The sequence below is a fragment of the Lactuca saligna genome, chromosome 2, assembly GCF_052625555.1.
Source record: "Lactuca saligna cultivar CGN05327 chromosome 2, ASM5262555v1, whole genome shotgun sequence".
Taxonomy (NCBI): domain Eukaryota; kingdom Viridiplantae; phylum Streptophyta; class Magnoliopsida; order Asterales; family Asteraceae; genus Lactuca; species Lactuca saligna.
The window spans coordinates 22,913,525-22,934,166 of NC_136418.1; the positions used below are offsets into that span (position 1 = coordinate 22,913,525).

At 34.9% G+C, this 20,642-nt stretch overlaps 2 protein-coding genes across 3 annotated transcripts; both read left to right on the top strand.

Moving 5' to 3' along the window:
* Window positions 1-2,576: 2,576 nt before the first annotated feature.
* On the top strand, window positions 2,577-4,960 carry ESP1 (hydroxyproline-rich glycoprotein family protein). Its single transcript, XM_078979172.1, has 7 exons — window positions 2,577-2,899; window positions 3,202-3,279; window positions 3,438-3,947; window positions 4,024-4,104; window positions 4,195-4,362; window positions 4,432-4,565; window positions 4,778-4,960. The coding sequence occupies exons 1-6, from the start codon at window positions 2,807-2,809 to the stop codon at window positions 4,555-4,557; spliced, it is 1,056 nt and encodes a 351-aa protein (XP_078835298.1). The 5' UTR covers window positions 2,577-2,806; the 3' UTR covers window positions 4,558-4,565; window positions 4,778-4,960.
* A 1,831-nt stretch (window positions 4,961-6,791) lies between these two features.
* Window positions 6,792-9,128, top strand: LOC145030762 (uncharacterized). 2 transcript variants are annotated; one of them, XM_078979174.1, is made up of 10 exons: window positions 6,792-7,151; window positions 7,547-7,642; window positions 7,750-7,834; window positions 7,928-8,049; window positions 8,155-8,179; window positions 8,283-8,366; window positions 8,448-8,477; window positions 8,587-8,692; window positions 8,779-8,850; window positions 8,950-9,128. In XM_078979174.1, exons 1-9 carry the CDS (start codon window positions 7,062-7,064, stop codon window positions 8,846-8,848), a joined length of 708 nt encoding a protein of 235 aa, XP_078835300.1. In that variant the 5' UTR covers window positions 6,792-7,061; the 3' UTR covers window positions 8,849-8,850; window positions 8,950-9,128. The 2 variants fall into 2 exon arrangements, with proteins under 2 accessions (XP_078835300.1, XP_078835299.1); XM_078979173.1 differs by having other exon boundaries at window positions 8,779-8,843.
* Window positions 9,129-20,642: the final 11,514 nt, after the last annotated feature.

Sequence of the window (20,642 nt, forward strand, 5' to 3'; positions counted from 1 at the left end):
GAACGTACAATCGACGGGAAAAGAGACGTGAAATCGACATTTGAGGAGTGAGGGGGTGTTTGGATTAACTTATTAACTTATTTGTGGTGGGAATAAGCAATAAGCATGGGGAGAGATGCTTATTAAAATTAGCTTATTTAGCTTAATAAGCTGGATTTTATCCAAATACTCAAAGTTAGCTTATTGTGGGAATAAACAATAAGCACATCTTTTTTTCCTATCCAAACACCCCCTGAGAAAGGAAAGAAATCACCATCTCGGGTAGAGGTGGAGTGAATAAAGAAGAAACAGAAGTTAGAAGAAGTCTTTAGCAGACAAATGTTACCTGGAACAAAACCATTAGAGTGTTAAAGCGGTGGATAGAGAAGACACCACATATGATAGCCGAGAGTTAGGCTATGTTTGGGCTTACTGCAATGGCGGATCCCTTAAGGGGTCAGGAGGGGCCATGGCCCCCCTAGTTTTTAGCATTGTAATGTTGAATTTTTTATAAATTAATTTGTTACTTAAAGATAATTACTGTATTGGCATCCCTGGATTTTCGAAACAAATACCAATTTAAGATTTAAGAATCGATTATGTGATTATAAGAATATAAACATAAATAAATCAAACATGAGAAAAAGAGACAATGCATCAAATAACCGGGTAACTCGCTATTTTCGTATAATCGTTGCTTCAAATGGGATCTGGTCGATCACATATCCTCCACTCTTTCTCTCACTCTATCGTTCGTCTTCATGGATCTTGGTTACCGCTCAGACACTTACAGCCTCCACAATCCTCCACAATCGCCATCTCCGTCTGGTTCTATTTTGGAACCATAGGGATAACTGTAACGAAGGTAATGCTTTTTGACTTTTGAGTTCTACTTTTGTTTACTTTTCTTCTTTTTGGTTTTGTTTGCTAATATTACTTTTAATTTATTATTTAATTGTATTTGAGAATAGCCTTGGGGAAAACTTGCCAGCATCACGATAATACTTGAATTAGTTTTTAATTCTTTCTTCTAGTCTTCTAGTGTACTGTTTCCGTTTTCTTTTAAATGTTGCAATCCTCAGTGTTGATTAGCATAGTCTTTTATGTTTATTTTAATTAGTTTTTCAATATAAACACCTACCACATATGTAATATTTTATTTAATTGTAACTTAATGTTTTGTTTTTATATTTATATTAATATTTTTATTATAATATGAAGTTATAAACTAGAAATGTATCAGTTTGCCATTTGGATATCATTCATGAGAGCAACAATTTTTTTTTTTTTAATTTTAATTTTTTATTTTTATAGTGAACTGATAATTATATAGGAAATTACATTGATTAGATTATGACTTCATCTAGAAAAAATATGGATGTCTATGTTTTGGCCCCCTATTTATATTGTTCGTGTTCCGCCCCTGGCTTACTGGCTGAAAAGCTAGCTGTTAGCTGAAAAGTTAGGTGATAGTTGAAAAGCTAGCTGTTAAATACAAAGTTAGTTGATAGCTGAAAAACTAACTGATAAAAAATGATGTTTGGTAAAGCTAGCTGCAAAATATGAAATGATATAAAATGACATTTAAAAGAATGTGTTTTTATAATTAATTAAGAGGTATATTTGAATTTTTTTTTAAGAAAACTCATAAAAAGCTAACTTATAACTTACTTTTTGGCTTGCCAAACATGACAACTTAAAAAAACTCGAAAAATTAGCTAGCTTTTCAGCTAACTGTGGCGTGCCAAACACAATCTTAAAGCGGTGGATAGAGAAGACACTACATTGATCACCCGCTGACTGATGACTAAATTTGACAACCTCCATAAATTACTGTGGCCAAAATCTGAATGTGGAAAATATTACTATTCATTTCCTATTCTAAATTTTTATATGTATTTATAATTATAATAGTTTTTTTTAAACACACAAAAAAATGGTTAGTTTACTTAGGTGTTGTTTGATTTTCTGAAGCAAAAATTTATGAAGTATGCGGATCACCTCTACAACCCTCTGCATAGAAGAGGTGGACCAAACGACTGTAGACTGTAATAAGAAGCGTGTTTGTTTGTTTGTTTGTTTTTTTTTTAATATCTGCATACTGCTGCAGATATTAAAAAGTTAAAATAAACTAATTTTATAAATTAAAAATAGTTTTTTAATATGAAAAATTTAATAAAAATTAATGATATTTCAATAAAAAATAATGATATTTCAACAAAAAATAAATAAATATATTACGCAAAAAAATAATGATATTTCGTCAAGAATCTATCATTATTCAATATAAAAAAACAATAAAAAAGTTCAACAAGAATAAACAAAAAAAAGTGGAATAAAATTTCAACAATGTATAATAAAAATTCAGCAAGAAAAAAAAGAATAAAAAGAAGTTGGAAGAAGCAGTACAAGTGCTACGCTAAATAGAGCACGCACAAAAGTTTTTAACTCTGAAAACTTCTAAAAAAACAAACTACGAGATAATAAGTGGTGTGTATCTGAAAATGTTTTTTTTCAAAAAAAAAAAAAAAAACAAAAAAACCTAAATTTCTCTTCTCTCTCTTTTTATTATTATTTTTTTTAACAGAAATTTTGTTTTCAAATGGAACATTAGACCCAAAGAGGCAAAGACCCAGAAGGCTGGTGACTGGCGAGTGAGTGACGACTAAAGATCGTTGTATCTCCGTCCAAACAAATTCACCGTCTGCTCTCCCTCCCCTGTCTGTACCTTCGACCCACCCCATCTTCTCACAGTTCTTACGAAAGAGCCCTAAAAGCTATAACCTAATCAAAATCACCCGGAAAAAAACCCCAAACTACCGTGATAATGGCCGGAAATCAGGCCACCGGTGATGGTCTATCGGTGAATATCGCCGGAATGTCAAAGAATCAACTCTACGATATCATGTCCCAGATGAAGGTAAAAACACAAACCCCTCTTCTTCTGTCTTTTTTCTTTCTTTTCAAATTGACGATTCCTCCTTTGTTTCCCGAATTTTACAAGAACTTCGTTGTATGTTGTTGTTGTTGTTAAGTGAATGTGAGGAGTTTAGACTAAACTGGATTCTTATTTCAACATATTTAGTCAGATTAGGGAGAATGAACAGCTTGATATGGTAATTTATTTCCTTGAATTAGGGGAAAAGATGAAAAACTAAACTTGAAAACCTTATTTTGGGACTCAAACAGATGTAATCGATTTATCTGTGTTTCCTTATGCAGACATTGATCGAACAGAACCAGGATCAAGCGAGACAAATCTTGATTCAAAACCCTTTACTCACTAAAGCTCTCTTTCAGGTCTTGTTCTAATCTAATATCTAGGGTTTACTTTTACTTATATCTTCTGTGTATTTGTTCTTATGATTCAGATTCAATAAATCAACGATTAGGGTTCTATCATCTATGTAATTCCTGATGTTTGTCACTTTGTCTCTCTTCTTCCTTTATACCTTCAGGCACAAATAATGCTAGGAATGCTGCAACCACCTCAAGAGATACCCAACATTCAACCTACCGGAACCCACCACCCTCAGCCAGCACCACCGCCAGTTCAGCCACTAGCACCACCACTACAGAACCAACCACCACAACAAAACCACACCACCATCTCAACACCACCACCATCATCTGTTTCCCCTTCATTACCTCCATTACAACCACCACAACATGGCAGAGCTCAGATCAAACCTCAGGCGGCACCAATGGCGGCTCATCCATCTCATTATTCTACCCAGCCACCACCACCATTACCTCCCGCATCTACTCCATTACAGCAACCTTTACATATAAGTAACATCTCTCATCTGCCACTCCAACCGCCTCTTCAACCACCACTACCACCACAACCAAGACCACCTTCTATGCAAACTTTCCCTCATCAAAACTATTCTCACATGGGACCCACTTCAGGTTTCCAGCACCCGGGTGGACCCCAGCTCCACCATTCACAACAACCCATGTTTCATGTAAGGCTAAACTCGTAATTTTGTGTGTTTTGAGTTATTTAGGGTTTGTAATTTTTTTTTTTCATGAACTTTGTAGTCAAGTTCAAGACCTCCTACTAGCATGGGCCCACCTTTTTCTCAAGGCCCAAATCAGCAGCTTTCTCAAGGGTTATATCAGGTATTTTGTTATTCTTTTTAAATCTCAATTGGATTTAAAAATAATAATAATAATAATAAATTGGTATTACCTTTTATGAATTTTTTACAGGGAGGAGGTTCACATGTAGGAATGGATTTTAACCAAATGGGAGTCCCTTCACAACAACCAGAAAGGGGATCCAATTGGATGCCTGAAAATGCAGTGGGACCCACTGCCACATCATCTTTTCTTCCTGCTCATATGACCTCAGCCACTCAGCTTCCACGACCTCCATCGGTAATTTTTTTTATTTTTCTTTTTTTCTTAACTTGTTATTTATTTAATTATTTATTTGCATGTGTGCAGTTAACTGCAGATATGGAGAAGGCATTACTTCAGCAGGTAATGAGTCTGACACCTGATCAAGTTAATCAGCTGCCACCTGATCAAAGAAACCAAGTGCTTCAGCTTCAGCAGATGTTGCGTCAGTAACATATTAGGTGAAATTACTTATATACCCTTCAAGTTGTAACTCCATCAAAACTAACTTCAAGAAACTATAGCTTGAGATTCTGATTTTGATACGGCAAATATATGTGTATAAATCACTTTCAAACACCCCCATGGTTTGGAAAAATGTCTTGAGTTGAGTGTTGTTTAAATGACTAAAATGCCCTTTTGTTTGTGGTTTTGTTTGCTTGCTTTCTTTCAGGTACTACAGAGATGGATTAGAGAGTTCATTCAGGAGTTTGTTTTGATGTTTGTGTTTGTATTACATTTTGGTTTGATGATGTTAAGATTAGTTGTTTTAGAATTGAAGTTTGTTACTCAATTGTCTGATTCTGGAAGTTATTATTTTTTTTTCTTAATATTTTATGCAGTCTCTTTTCTGAAATCGGATCCTTTGTTGGTTTTCATGTTTTGTTTGGGGATTATCTCATTTTGTGGGGTTTTACAACTTTGTAGTTGAATTCAAGTTAAAGCGGTTTTTAGGTAACCAATTATATAAAATTTTAATTGTTAAGTTTTTTCAAGTAATCAAAACCAAAAAGATCACAAGTAAAATATAATAAATAAAGTTCAAAAAAAATTAAAAAATGGCCAAACGTGGAGTTGGTTTTGATTGTCGATTGAGAAGCACTTATACAATTCTTAATTTTACTTTCTGATTAATATGTAGGAGGATTTTTTTTTGGGAGTAAGAAGCCCTTTTGACATTCTATACATAAACTTTTAAGTATCAAATATTGGACCTCTGTGGGGTCATAATGAACCAACAAAAAGTTAAAATAGTTGGATACTTGGACTATATATTTGGATTTTTTTTTCAAATATAAGATAATATTGAGTTGAATGATGTAACATTGTTGTAGTTATTAAATATTAATAAAATCGATAAAAATAAAACGATTTTCTGCCATGCCATTAAGTTTTGACAACTTAAGGGTCCTTTCCATTGTTTGGGAAATGTTGTTTTGGAAAGTTTTGCCTGAGAAAGTTTACTGACTGGAAAAGAAATCATACTGTTTGATAGTATAACTGACTGTGCTGAATGATAACAAATGATCATGGTTTTGGTACTTTCTATGAAAGATATCTTACCGGAAAAATCATTTTTTGTGCAAATCAAATAGTTTTTCGGTTTATTCAGTCAAAAAGATCTGTTTAAACCTGAAAAAAAAATATCTATCTAATCGGTTAAAACCTGAATTTTTGAATGATTATAATTACAAAGGAGAAACGAGACACTTTTAACAAATTTAATAAAGTGGGTCTAAAATTAATATTTAAGATACATGGTTACCTTAAAATAATATTTTTTAACTCTTGAGTTTATGCAATTGTAAGCTCACAAAGAGGAAGTTAAAACGACCATTTTAGATATTTCGTTACTTTAAAATAATATTTTTCACAAAACTTTTTAGATAAAACTTCGATTTGTATCTAATTATCTTATTTTAAGATGGAAGTATCAAAATGTTTTATCACTATATCATTTTTTTTAAAGTCAATATTCGTTTTAGCTGTCATTAATAAGTGTTACAAGTTATAACTAACTATATATATATTTAAAATATTACAACTTAAACAGAATTAAAGGTAAATATAAACTGTTTAAAAATAAAATATATTACTTATTTAAACCAAATCTAGAGGAAATGCATTTCCGAATATGTTATTTTTACTCTCAATATTTAAAGGGACTATTTTAAGAGGTTAACTACATACAAAAATAACAAAAGGGGTGAATTTGTATTTTATCTTCTATATATATTCTCTTACCAAAAATAACCAGAATTATTAATTTCCATTCATTTCAATAACATATACAGCTGTTTGATTATCAAATGACAGCACAACAATTAAATTATTCAAATCATCATTACTGGCAGATTTTTTTTTTTTTTATAGTAAATCGTACTTTGTTTAAAATAAAAAAAACTGAAACACGTTTTTACTATAAGTAAAAAACAATACATAATAATCAAAAATTATAATTCACACTAAAATTTAACCATTTCAATATAATAAACATATTTTTTTATTAATCCTTTATTGTAAAATTATAATTTAATTGTTATTGTCGATTAATAGTACATAAAATGTTAAAAAAAACGATGTAAATATTTGTTAAACTTTATGCAATGTATTTGGACCCACTCTGACAAAAGGTTTGAATTATAAGTCAATGCATAAACATTAAACAATGGGAATACTCAAATACATTGTTCTTCCCCAAGTCCTTCACACTACACACCCAAACTCACCCCTTCCTCTCTCTCTCTCTCTCTCTCTCTCTCTCTCTCTCTCTCTCTCTCAAAATTTCTGTAAATTATTAATGGAGGTATGGAAGACGCGCATTGACTCACGCCATCGATCATGGCCATCTCTTCTCTAGATCCAAACCCCGCAGAAACTACCATATTATATTATAATTTCTTCATTCTCTTTCTTCTTTGTTGATAATCAGTAAGAATTCTGTAGTTATTAACAAAATGGCCAATTGGGAGCTCAGAAATTGCTGTAATCACGATCAATTAGTGTTCCTCATCACTCTCGCCTTCTGCGTCGTCGTCATTCTCGCGGTTTGTTATTCTATTCTGGCTCTTAGTTGTTGTAAAAGCAAATTTAGTTTATGCTTCTCTCGTCGATTCGATGAATTACTAAGTGATTGTCTAAGTGATTGATGCGGATTCGCTATTTTTGCTTGATTTATATCAGGTTTTACAGATTAGAAAATTCAGAGATGGATCTAATAACATAACACATGATGATTTGAATTCCAAATGATTACAGAAATCCGAATGTACTTACGATTTTCTATTTTTCACATACATTGAATCTGATCCTGTCTGTAAGAGTCTATGAATATGTGTAGATGCAGAAAAATTCAACTCGTTGCTTTAATATTATGATTTTATCATATCATATGCTTATTAATTTCTTATTTTTTATGCAATCATTTGATTTCCTCTTGTAGCTATGGAGAACAGTGGTGCTTTTACCATTCAAGCTTGTCACTGTATTTCTTCATGAAGCTAGTCATGCTGTTGCTTGCAAACTTACATGTGGCCATGTAAGCAATTCCTATATGCAAAAGGGAATCAACGTTCACAATACCAAAAGATAACTAATAATCATTGCCTAAATTATCATTTGATCGACTTTTTCTTTGAATTCAAGGTTGAAGGAATGCAGATTCATGCTGATGAAGGTGGAATGACTCAAACGCGTGGTGGTGTTTATTGGTTTATCTTGCCAGCTGGATGTAAATTACTAAATTCCCTCTATATCTATATCTATATCTATATATCTATATATCTATATCTTAAATTTTATATTTTCTTTTGTATATTTACAGATTTAGGATCATCATTTTGGGGAATGGTTTTGATCTTGGCATCAACAAATCTTCTTGCAGCAAGAATTGCTGCAGGATGTTTAGCAGCTGCTTTAATAATCGTTCTTTTTGTTGCTAAAAATGTAAGCAACAATATTTCTTTTAATTTCTAACTAATTAATAATACTAAATATAATTACAAAAACTATTGTAAATACTGATTAATATACTAAATATCATTTTTACAGTGGACACTTCGTGGGCTTTGTATAGGTATGACTAATACGTGCTTACAAAATCTTTATTTCCAATAATTTTTATAAAATTTGTAACATCTAATCCTGTTTTTTGTATATTATAAATTTATAATCATCAGGATTTATTATCATTCTTGCAATAGTTTGGGTTTTACAAGAAACAACAAAAGTTCGGATTCTTCGATACATTATAATGTTCATTGGTAATAATACCATCTTTGACCTCTTTATCTCTCAATGTTGACTTAAGTTTTTACAAATTTGCCCCTCATACAAAATTGCAGGTGTGATGAACAGTGTCTTTTCTATTTATGGTAAAGATCCTTTTCATGAATCATTTTAAGTTCACATTATATTTTTCTGATTGATTTGTTGATTTATAAAATTCAAAATGACAAATAAAGTATTTACATTTTTATACAGATATATATGGGGATTTAATTTCTAGACAAGTTCACACTAGTGATGCTGAAAAGTTTGCAGAAGTTTGCCCTTGTCCTTGTAATGGTGTTGGATGGGGGGTAATTTGGTAATTTTACTCTTATATATATTCACTCATGAAAATTTGCTATGTTTGACTAAATGTTGACTAAAAATAGTATCCATAATTTTCAGGGGACTCTTGTCTCTTGTTTTTCTTGGTGTAGCAACATACTTTGGTCTTGTGATCTTATCTCAAAGTTAGTGGTATGATTATTTTATCCTTTTTAGAAATTTGGTAATTGGGAAAAATAATTTTTTTAATCGATAAACTAATAAATTATATATTTTTTTTGATGTTTTCAGAGGCAAAAATTTAAAAGGTGAAGAAGTTAAATTTTTATAGGTCAAAAAATTCAATGCACAGAATAGATGATGATTAGAGGTGAAAGCTAATATATGCATTTGCTAAATTTTGAACCACAACAAACTGATGATACTTTTAGCTTCAAAGTGATTATAGTGGTTTACAATTTATTCAAAAATGGTGTATTTATTTATTTATTATTTTTAAAATATAAAAGTCGTGGTAAATATTTGTTTAAGTGGATGAACAAGTTATTAACCATAACATCCCGGATTCACTTCCAGGTTATTGGGGACTTGAGGATTAAATCACAAAACATTGGTAAAACAATTCAAGAATGAGAAAAATTACATGAATGGTCCCTATGGTTTGGGGTAATTTGCGTGTTTGGTCCATAACTTATTTTTTTAAGTCGGAATGTCCTTATGGTTTGTTTTTGTTACGCGTTTGATCCCTACTGTTTATTTTTGTTATGTATTTGATCCCTATCTTATCTAAAAAGATTATTATTTAAAGAGAAAATAATGATGGGGTAGGTGAGATAAGGTGAGGGGGTGAGATTAGGGGTGTGTTTATTTAAATAAATCAAAAAAATCAAGGGCATAATAGTCTTTTTAGATAAGATAGAGACCAAACGCGTAACAAAAACAAACAATAGGGATCTTCCGAGTTAAAAAAATAAGTTAGGGACCAAACACGCAAATTACCCTAAACCATAGGGACCATTCGTGTAATTTACTCAAATAAATATTCTTATGTCAAGTGTTATTATTCCATATTTTTTGAACTAACTCATTAAAGTCATATTAGAAACATATCAAATAAAATTAAATTAAATAGTGATTTATCATAATTTTAGTGAGTATGAATAATTGTAGGCATAAAAAGTAGGAAGAAATTTATTTTCTCTTTGTTAAAATGTCATGAATTAATACTCTTTGTGGGAGTAGGAAACTAGTCTCACATTGGTTGGTGAGTGTTCCTAATAATGATGTGGATAACTCTTATTCTAAAACACATTTTAAAATTGCAATGGTAGGGAATTCAATAAGATATGCTCAGATGAAAATAGTAACAAAGATAGGTGATCTCAGAGAAATTTTTATTATTGCTTACCTAAAATGGAAAATATCAAGGATTCATTAGACACATTAACTTTTGTTTTCATAAATTTACACATTTGACATGGGTCTGTTAATGTGCTATTCAATTGGTAAGGCATTTGATGTGTAAACTATAAACTAATATTATGTAGATATGTCACAACTCAATGTACATCCAAAAAGTCAAATGTATCAATTTTTTAAATGGTTTTTTTACAAAAAGAGAACATTGATAAGAAAATGTCAATAGAAAATTCGAAAATATTATTAACCACTTAATTATTTTATTTTTATTTTTATTTTGGCTTTTGTGTTTTCTACCGTTAACCTCTTTCATTTAATAACATTTCTTTTTACAAACTTAGTTATATTTAACCTTTAAATCTTAATTTGTTTAATTTTAATTTTATTCAATAGTGTTCATTTTACTTTCCTAATTAATGTTGTTGTTAAAGGGATTTTCTATCCTATTCAAATATTGCATCTGTTTAAAAAAATTACATGAGAAGTTTTATAAAACATCTAAAAAAACCGAGAATAAATTAATAAATTTACAAAAAAAATCATTAAAAGTGGATAATAATTGGTCTATGACGACAAGTTATCTACTATAATAAATGAAAGTTTTTTTTACCACATGTCCTATTCTCCATCATTTGGATACATGATATTTTCTAAAATTTTTAAATTTTCTATTTTCCACTTATCATTTTATTGTATTTTTCATTTTATTAAATTAAAATTCCACATTTAATGTGTAAGGTAATATATATGTAAAATATTTATTAGAAAGAGTTTATATATGTAATGTATTCAATACATTAAAGTCTCATTTATTTTAATAATTCAAAAATTTTCTAATTTTTCTTATAAATTTAAACTTTTCAAATTGTTAAAATTCTATATTTATTTTTTTTAATTAAACCTATGTAATACATGAGTCTCACACCTAGTTGTCAAATAAATTAGCGAAATGTTGCTATAACAACAAAACAAGTTTAGCTCTTTAGACAAATGTTGAACAAACTTCGATGAAACTTGCGAAATAAAACTTCTGAAAACTTAAATCAAAGTTGAACACAATATTTAACATGGTTAGGTCAAGTTGACCAACATCAGAGAGAGAGAGAGAGAGAGAGAGAGAGAGAGAGAGAGAGAGAGAGAGAGAGAGAGAGAGGATTTTATTAAACTTCCAAGAACAATTACAATCACACACAAATGTTACACCTTATTTAAGGTCTCAAAACAAAAGAATATCTCTTACTTACTAACTGCTCTGAAAGATGTGTTTTCAACCTAACAATGATTGTTCTCTTGAAATTATTATGCACACATACACACATACAAGTTGAATGAATAATGAATGAGGATATGAGCTTATTTATAGGCAAAAATGGGTAAGCCAGATTTTGTTGGGCCAGGCCTATCCATAATTAGCCTATGAAGGGGATGCCCTAATTTCCAACCAATCACAGAATGTTATGTGGGCGTTTCTATAACCTTTAACTTCATTAGCATCGTCCATGAGCATCATACATGAACATCATCCATGAGCATCATTAACGAGCATAGACCATGAGCATCGTCTATGAGCATCATCCATGAGCATCATCAATGAGCATCATCGATGAGCATCATCGATGATCATCGTCCATGAGCATCATCAATAAGCATCGTCCATGAGCATCCGCCTTGAGCATGTTTGTAACATCCCCAAAATTCAAGACCAAATTTTTGTTATTTAATTAAGTTATTATAAAACCAACAATATAAAAACATTCATAATAACATCACATGTCAAGACCAAAGTATCCGTAATCAAAACATGTTATCATAAAATAATATCAGAGTATGATGCGCTGCGATCGAGCCGACTCCTTTCTTTGAAAACGAAGTACCTGAAACCAAACTGAAAACCGTAAGCACGAAGCTTAGTGAGTTCCGCAAATACCACATACTATACATATCAACATACTACTTAACATATTTGGTTGCTGGCCTATCCCTACGGTCTATTTCAACCGGATACTATCTAGCATATAAATACATACTCGCATACTGTCATACATAACCATGAGCCATACATATAGCATAATCAGTAAAGGTGCTATGTGCCACACATAGTCTTGACATTATGTCATGGGTCGCCACATGGTCTTTCTTGCCAAGCCGAGGGTCACCCCCTCGGTCTCACAGACAAGTGCCAAGAGCCACCTCCTGGTCTTCCATGCAAGCATCAAAAAGACAACTAGCATACATACTACTCTACTTAGCTAATCAGCATATAGTGTGCCAAGAGCCACCTCCTGGTCTTTCATACATATTGCCTAGGTCTAACCCCCAGGTCTTCCTACCATACATAATAACATACTACATGACAGGAGCCGCCTCTTGGTCTTTCATGCATAGTGCCTAGGGCTAACCCCCAGGTCTTCCTATCATACAAAACCTAAATGGGCCGACATTGGTGCCTTAAACCCAAACAAAAAGTGAGGAGACTCACCTCACACTGCTGAAGTCCTGTGGATAAAGTTGTGGCTGATGGCTGACAGATTACCGAATTTGTTTACATCAAAATAACACCCAATTAATAATTAGGTTCCAACACATATCCATAAGTCAACGCTTGGGGTAAAAGATTGCTTTACCTCTATCTTAGCTTGATTCAATCCCAAGGCTCAATCTAAAGGCCCAAAAGTCAACTATGGGTTAAAGCCCAACACATGGCCAAATTTTCCGAATTGGGCCTAAACCTTTATAAGGTCTTACCATAAGGCCTAACCATTTAGTCCAGTCCAACATTCAACATTCTAATGGCCCAATATCACATAAACATAAAGGCTCAAACTATGGCCCAATTTTCCAAATTGGGCCCAACTCCTCATATGGGTCTTACCTCAAAGCCTATTAATTATTCTAGTCCATTTGCTTGATCTTGGATGGCCCATTGATAAACCAATCATCAAGGACCAATAGAAAGGCCCAATAATAAACCCAAGTGAAGTTAGGGTTTCACATAAAATGACAATTAGGGTTAAGTGTTTTTCACTTAATCCATTAAGTCCATGTGACATCCCCAAAATCTAGGCCAGAAAAGACCGATTTTCATTTATGCTTTTAAAATAATTTCAGAGTAAATCCTTTTGATTTGAAAGAGTTGCGGAATTTGTTCCCAAAAACAAAACATGATAAAACAATGTTTACCAAAGCATTTCATAAAAGAAATGTATTTTCATTATATAATCAAAACTCGGGGTGTCATGTTCCGATACAGACCAATAAGCATAAACGATAACATTACAAGTCATTCAACAAATATATACATATACAAACTTGTAAACAAAACGACTTGATGGTTCATCCATCTTACACCCTTGCGCCACTTCCTGTAATACAAATAAAAATGAGTGGGTCAGGCTTGGGAGCCTGGTGAGTATATAGGGTTTTCAACCCACAATAAATAATTAAATTAATTATTATCAACCAACAATAACCTAATTACCCATTCCCGTTATTCTCACTTTATGTCGCTAAAATAACTAACACAAGGGACCTAGTCTAACAATATTTCATCGGGGTCACAACACATGCTTCGGGGGTTCCTCAGCAATATAAGTCAAATAAGGCAACCATGAGGGGGATGGAATACAACGAATGAACACCCAAGTTCATTAACAACTATAGGTTATGAGCCTGCTAGCGTTCCACTGGACTGTCTAGAAAAGTCCGTGGTCGTCATCTAAGTTCCGCTAGATGACTGGATCAAAACAACATCGAGGCCTCTCATCTGTTTATTACACACCAACTATCTACCCATGTTCTACCCAACATATTAGTAGATAAAACATATATTTTTATACATATTTTCAAAACCTGTATAGCATGCTCAATTAATACATTTTCCACATAACAGATGAGGCACACACACATAATACTTATTTCGTATAAAATACTTCATAATTATGCGTTAGAAGATAGTAACAACACATTCACACATATAAACAACAATATACTTAATACACTCAAATCATACTTTTATTATTATCGTGTTTATGAAAGGTAGTATACACTCACTTGATCAGAAGATGATCGGACAGCACTACGACTTGCAAAAGTAGTAATCCTCAGTAGATCTGGAAGATCTCTACAAAAATCGAACTTCTCGCGGGCAGAGCTTCGGCTCGGAAACCGCACTTCTCGGGATCTTCGGGATCTCAGGACTTTTTTCGGGACTCGAGAATATTACCGGGGCTTCAGGGTATTTCTGGCACGCAAAACGATGCAAAACGGGAGAGAGAAGGGAGAAAAATGGCAAAAGATCCGGCTGCCCTCGCATCCTATTTATAGGAGGCTGAGGCCTCGCAGTACGCGGGGCGTACAACAGTACGCGGGGGGTACAGCTCCGAGTTCGTCAGCGCATGCGTCATCCGAAGTCCTCGAGTGCGAGTGTCGACATCCTTCGCTGTACTCGGGGCGTACACAAGTACGCGGTGGGTACTTCGGATGAGTCCGGTGACTCGTCTTCGGATAATACCGAATTTAATAATTAAATTTAATTATTAATTATTTAATAAACTTCGAAAATTCATATCTTCTTCATACGAACTCCGTTTTCGACGTTTTTTTATATCTACGCGAAGGTGAGACTACGCTCTACAACTTTCGTTTAGACTCCGTTGGCTAATTTTGAATTTATTTTTATTATTTATTTTTAATAGGCCAGGAAAGAAAATTTCATTATAAATTCGTAACTTCTTCGTTTGACGTCCGTTCTCGCCTAACTTTTTATCGCTTCGATACTAACAACGAGATCTTCTATTCTCGTTTAGATCACTAAGGCTAACTATCTCTCTAACATAAATTTCACTTTTTACATCATTCAGCGTTGCCGGTCTTGTCGCGATACTTCGACAGGTCATAACTTCTTCGTTATAACTCGGATTTCGGTATTCTTTATATCTTCGGAAACCTTGTTTCAACTACTACAACATTATCTAAAGATATCAAGTTTATTTTACACTTAAATTTTGACGCTTATTTTTATTCTTAATTAATCAAACCACATAATTAAGCAATTAAGCACAAAACACATAATACTCAAATAATACATTTCTATTATTTCAAAACGGGTTACAAAGGTTAACCTAGACTATTACATTGATAAAAATGGCAAGCCCAGAAACACAAGCGTTACAATTCTCTCCACCTTAGAATGATTCCGTCCCCGGAATCACACCTCAAAAAACAAATGCGGATAGCGACCCATCATGTCAGTCTCTGTCTCCCAGGTGAGATTCAGCCCATTCGTGTGTTTCCATCGGACAAGCACTAACTCGACCATCTTGCGTCACAACTTCTTAGTCTTTCGGTCAACAATTGCCTCAGGTTCTTCAATCAACCTTTTGTTCTCATCGATTCTCAACTCCGAAAGTGGAATCATGTCGGGAACTTCCCCCGTGAACTTCCGTAAATAACACACATGAAAAGTGTTATGAATTCCATTCAGTTCTTCTGGTACTTCGAGCTTGTAAGCTTGGTTCCCAATTCTCTGAAGAACTTTAAACGGTCCAATAAACCTTGGACTCAACTTTCCCCTTTTACCAAATCTTATAAGTCCCTTCCACGGCGAGACTCTAAGCAAAACCGAATCCCCAACTTCAAAAGTCATCGGTCTTCGTTTTTTGTCAGCATAGCTATTTTGATGATCCTGCGCCGCTAACATTCTTTCCCTAATTATTTTCAACTTTTCAGCAGTTTGATGAACCATCTCCGGTCCCATAAACTTCTTTTCCCCAGCCTCAAGCCAACAAGACGGCGTACGACACTTTTGTCCATACAAAGCTTGGTAAGGTGCCATCTTAATGCTCGAGTGAAAACTATTTTTATAGGAAAATTCTACCAATGGTAAATGTTCATCCCAATTACCTAGGAATTCCAAGGTACATGCTCTCAGCATATCTTCAAGTGTTTGTATCGTTCATTCACTCTGACCATCAGTCTGCGGATGGTAAGCTGTACTCAAACATAACTTGGTACCCATTTCCTCTTGTAGACTTTTCCAAAACCTTGAGGTGAAACGACTATGACGATCCGACACAATTGTTAGCGGAACACCGTGAAGTCTCACAATTTCCTTCACATAAGAATTTACAAGCCTTTCCATAGACCATTTCTCCATGGCTGCTATGAAATGCACACTCTTAGTGAATCGATCGACGACCACCCAAATCATGTCGTGGCCATTCTTTGTTCTGGGCAGTTTAGTGACAAAATCCATAGCAATGTCTTCCCACTTACCCATAGGCACAGGTAAAGGTTCTAAACTCCCATACAGTTTCTGATGTTGTGTCTTGACTCTTGCACAAGTCACACACTCTGCCACATACTTCGCAATGTCAAGCTTCATCGTCGGCCACCAGTAGTGGGGTTTCAGGTCCCTATACATTTTAGTGCTACCGAGATGAATCGAGTACATGGTCTTGTGAGCTTCTTCCATCAGAAGATCTCTGATTCCTCCTGTCTTAGGTATCCAAATCCGATCTTGGAACACCTTCAGTCCATGGCTGTTTACACCGAACACCAACGTTTTGCCCAAACGTTCCTCCTTTCGGTCATTCTTCTCAGAAGCTTCACTTTGAGCTTTCTTTATACTTTCCAAAATAGTCGAGACAACTTCAATTCTCAACGCTCTTGGCCTTTTTCTCTCAACATTGACTTTCCGACTGAGAGCATCAGCAACAACATTCGCTTTACCGGGATGGTAAAGTATCTCACAGTCGTAGTCCTTGAGTAACTCTAGCCAGCGTCGTTGCCTCATATTTAACTCTTTCTGATTGAAGAGATATTGGAGACTCTTATGATCAGTGAAAAGTTTGCACTTCGTGCCATAGAGGTAATGCCTCCATATTTTTAGAGCGAAAACTACCGCTGCCAACTCCAAATCATGAGTCGGGTAATTCTTTTCATGCTCCTTTAGCTGTCGAGACGCATATGCTATCACCTTTTCTCTTTGGGTCAAAACACAACCCAATCCAACAGCAGACGCATCGCTATAAACAGCGAAGTCTTCGACTCCATCGGGTAGAGAAAGTATCGGTGCCTCGCATAACTTCTTCTTTAGCTTCTCGAATGCTTCTTTATGCTTATCACTCCAAGCATAAGTAGCTCCTTTGTGGGTCAAAGCTATCAATGGAGTAGCAATCGAAGAAAAGCCTTGGATAAACCTTCGGTAATATCCGGATAATCCTAAAAATCTTCGGATCCCCGTGGGACTTTTCGGTTGTTCCCACTTCATTACAACTTCAATCTTTGTTGGATCAACCGTTATCCCTTCTTAGTTGACCACGTGACCCAAGAATTGGACTTCACGAATCCAAAAATCACATTTGGAGAACTTAGCATACAACTTCTCCTTCTTCAAGACTTCTATCACTTCTCGCAAGTGTCTGCCATGTTCCTCCTGACTTTTCGAGTAAATCAGAATGTCGTCTATGAACACTATCACAGATTTATCAAGGAACGGATTACAAACTCTGTTCGTTAAATCCATGAATGCTGCTGGAGCAATTGTTAGTCCAAATGACATAACCAAAAACTCGTAGTGTCCATATCTAGTTCTGAATGCGGTCTTCTCGATATCTTGCTCTCTTACTTTTAGCTGATGATATCCTGACCTTAGATCGATCTTCGAGAAATAGCTCGAACCTTGCAATTGATCAAACAGGTCATCAATCCTTGGCAACGGATATCTATTCTTTATTGTTTCCTTGTTCTGCTCTCTGTAATCAATGCACATTCTCATACTTCCATCTTTCTTCTTTACGAATAACACCGGAGCTCCCCAGGGTGATGAACTAGGTCTAATGAAACCTTTGTCCAATAACTCCTGAAGTTGCATCATCAATTCCTTCATCTCCGTCGGTGCTAATCGATAAGGTGCTTTTGCTGTTGGCGTGGTTCCTGGTAACAAGTCAATTCTGAACTCCACTTGTCTATCAGGTGGTAACCCAGGAAGATCTTCGGGAAATACTTCCGGATAATCACACACCACTGGAATACTCTGCATCACCTTCTTTTCCTTCTTAGCATCAATCACGAATGCTAAATATGATGTACATCCCTTGGTCAAACACTTTCTAGCTTTCATTAGGGAAATGATTCCGGAATTCACTCGGCGTTTGTCCCCATACACCATAAACGATTCCTTCCCAGGCGGGTTCACTTTAACTATCTTCTTCTTGCATAAAATTTCGGCATCATTGGCGCTAAGCCAATCCATTCCCAACACGATGTCGAAACCATTAAGTTCGATAGGTAATAATTCTTCGTGAAACTTATTCCCATTAAGATCGATTAAGATGTTTTTCATACGATGGCTAACAGGTACAAACTTGCCACTAGCAACTTCGACTAATAAAGCATTATCTAGTCTATCAACAGGCAAAGCTGGTTTTCTACCAAATTCATGCGATATAAAGGAGTAGTTAGCTCCAGAATCAAATAAAATTTGGCAGACAATGTGTTTACGAGAAAGGTACCTGAAGCGACATCAACTTCATCCTTAGCAGCTTCCAGTGTCATCTGGAATGCTCTCGCCTTCGGCTTTGGTGGAATGTTGGGCTTAGCTGCCTCCTTCTTCTTCGGACAGTCTTTCAAAATGTGCCGCTCTTCATTACAACCGAAACACATCCTTTTATTGTTCGGAAATTCATTGGCAAAATGTCCAACCTTCCCACACTTGTAGCAGGTTACATCCTCGCTACATTTCCTAAAGTGCTTTTTCTTACACTTATCACACCATTTCGCTTCGCCTCCCTTTCCTCCAAACTTTTTCGAATCAGATTTCAAAAATTTGCCTTTCTTACCGGAACCAGATGTTCCCTCAAACTTTCTCTTCTCACCAACCTCAACCTTGTTGGTGGTTCTCCCCTTTATCATGTTCTCAACAGACTTGGCAGCCCAAATAGCTGCCTCTAGAGTATGTGTCTGATGTACTGGTACCTCGTACTCCCATGGGAGTCCCTTCGCATACTGGTCCACCTTTGTCAGCTCGTCTGGAACGATACACAAGGCAAACTCCATCTTATCGGTGAAGTTATTGGTGTATTCATCAACTGACATGCTGCTTTTCATCAATGTCATAAACTTGTTCTCTAGTTCCAATAGATTTTGAGCCGAGCAGAACTTGCGCTTGAACTGCACCAAGAACTCTGCCCATGTCAATTGCAGTGGCTCATTTGGGCTTAAAGTCTTCCCTAGAGTATTCCACCAACGAACGGATCCACCTCGGAATTGACGCACTGCATAGATGGTCTGCAACTTGCCTCTGCAGCCACAAGTCCTGAAGGCCAATTCCATTTCTGATATCCAATCCATAACTCCAATCGGATCCTCCTTTCCATTGAAGGTCGATGGTTTGCAAGTTAGAAAGTCCTTGTACTTGCATCCCATTCCATCATTCCTTCCATCACGGTTGTCTTGTCTAACTATCGGTGGGTTGGCTTGACCAACAGACCCATTGAAGTTTCCACCTTCCGAGTGCCCTTCATTTAATTCAGGCTCTTCCACACGAATTGACAGTTCTTCAGGATTTTGTTGAAGCAGCCGTCTAGTTTCATCCATCTCACGATCCAACATTGTTTAAATCATCATTTGCACACCAGCCATGGTTATTGGCTCAGGTGCTGCCGCTACGACAGGTCTTTGTTCAATCACTGGTGGTTGATTCCTGTTTTCATCAGCATTTCCAACTCCACTTCTTGTTCTCACCATTTTTGATCTACATACCGAATAAGGTGAAATTAGATCCTCATTCACGATAGATATTCAAATCATCCTTATCACTCCGAAACGTTTATATGCTAGTTCTAATATCGTAGACGTACGTTTAGAATCCTACACACATAAAGTTTCTAGATCCGATCGGCAACAGACCATAGATCCGAACAATTAATATCATATATGGCAACATATAACATTTAGCACATAAAGCATTTTAGGCAACTTTCCTAAAATAAACTAGTGCTCGTGTCTAAAATATAACAGACACACATCTCAAAATTTCACTTAGCATTCTAAGTTTAAGTCTAGAAATCCTACAAATTCCTAGTTCGCTTAAACTAATGCTCTGATACCAACTGTGACATCCCCAAAATCTAGGCCAGAAAAGACCGATTTTCATTTATGCTTTTAAAATAATTTCAGAGTAAATCCTTTTGATTTGAAAGAGTTGCGGAATTTGTTCCCAAAAACAAAACATGATAAAACAATGTTTACCAAAGCATTTCATAAAAGAAATGTATTTTCATTATATAATCAAAACTCGGGGTGTCATGTTCCGATACAGACCAATAAGCATAAACGAAAACATTACAAGTCATTCAACAAATATATACATATACAGACTTGTAAACAAAACAACTTGATGGTTCATCCATCTTACGCCCTTGCGCCACTTCCTGTAATACAAATAAAACTGAGTGGGTCAGGCTTGGGAGCCTGGTGAACATATAGGGTTTTCAACCCACAATAAATAATTAAATTAATTATTATCAACCAACAATAACCTAATTACCCATTCCCGTTATTCT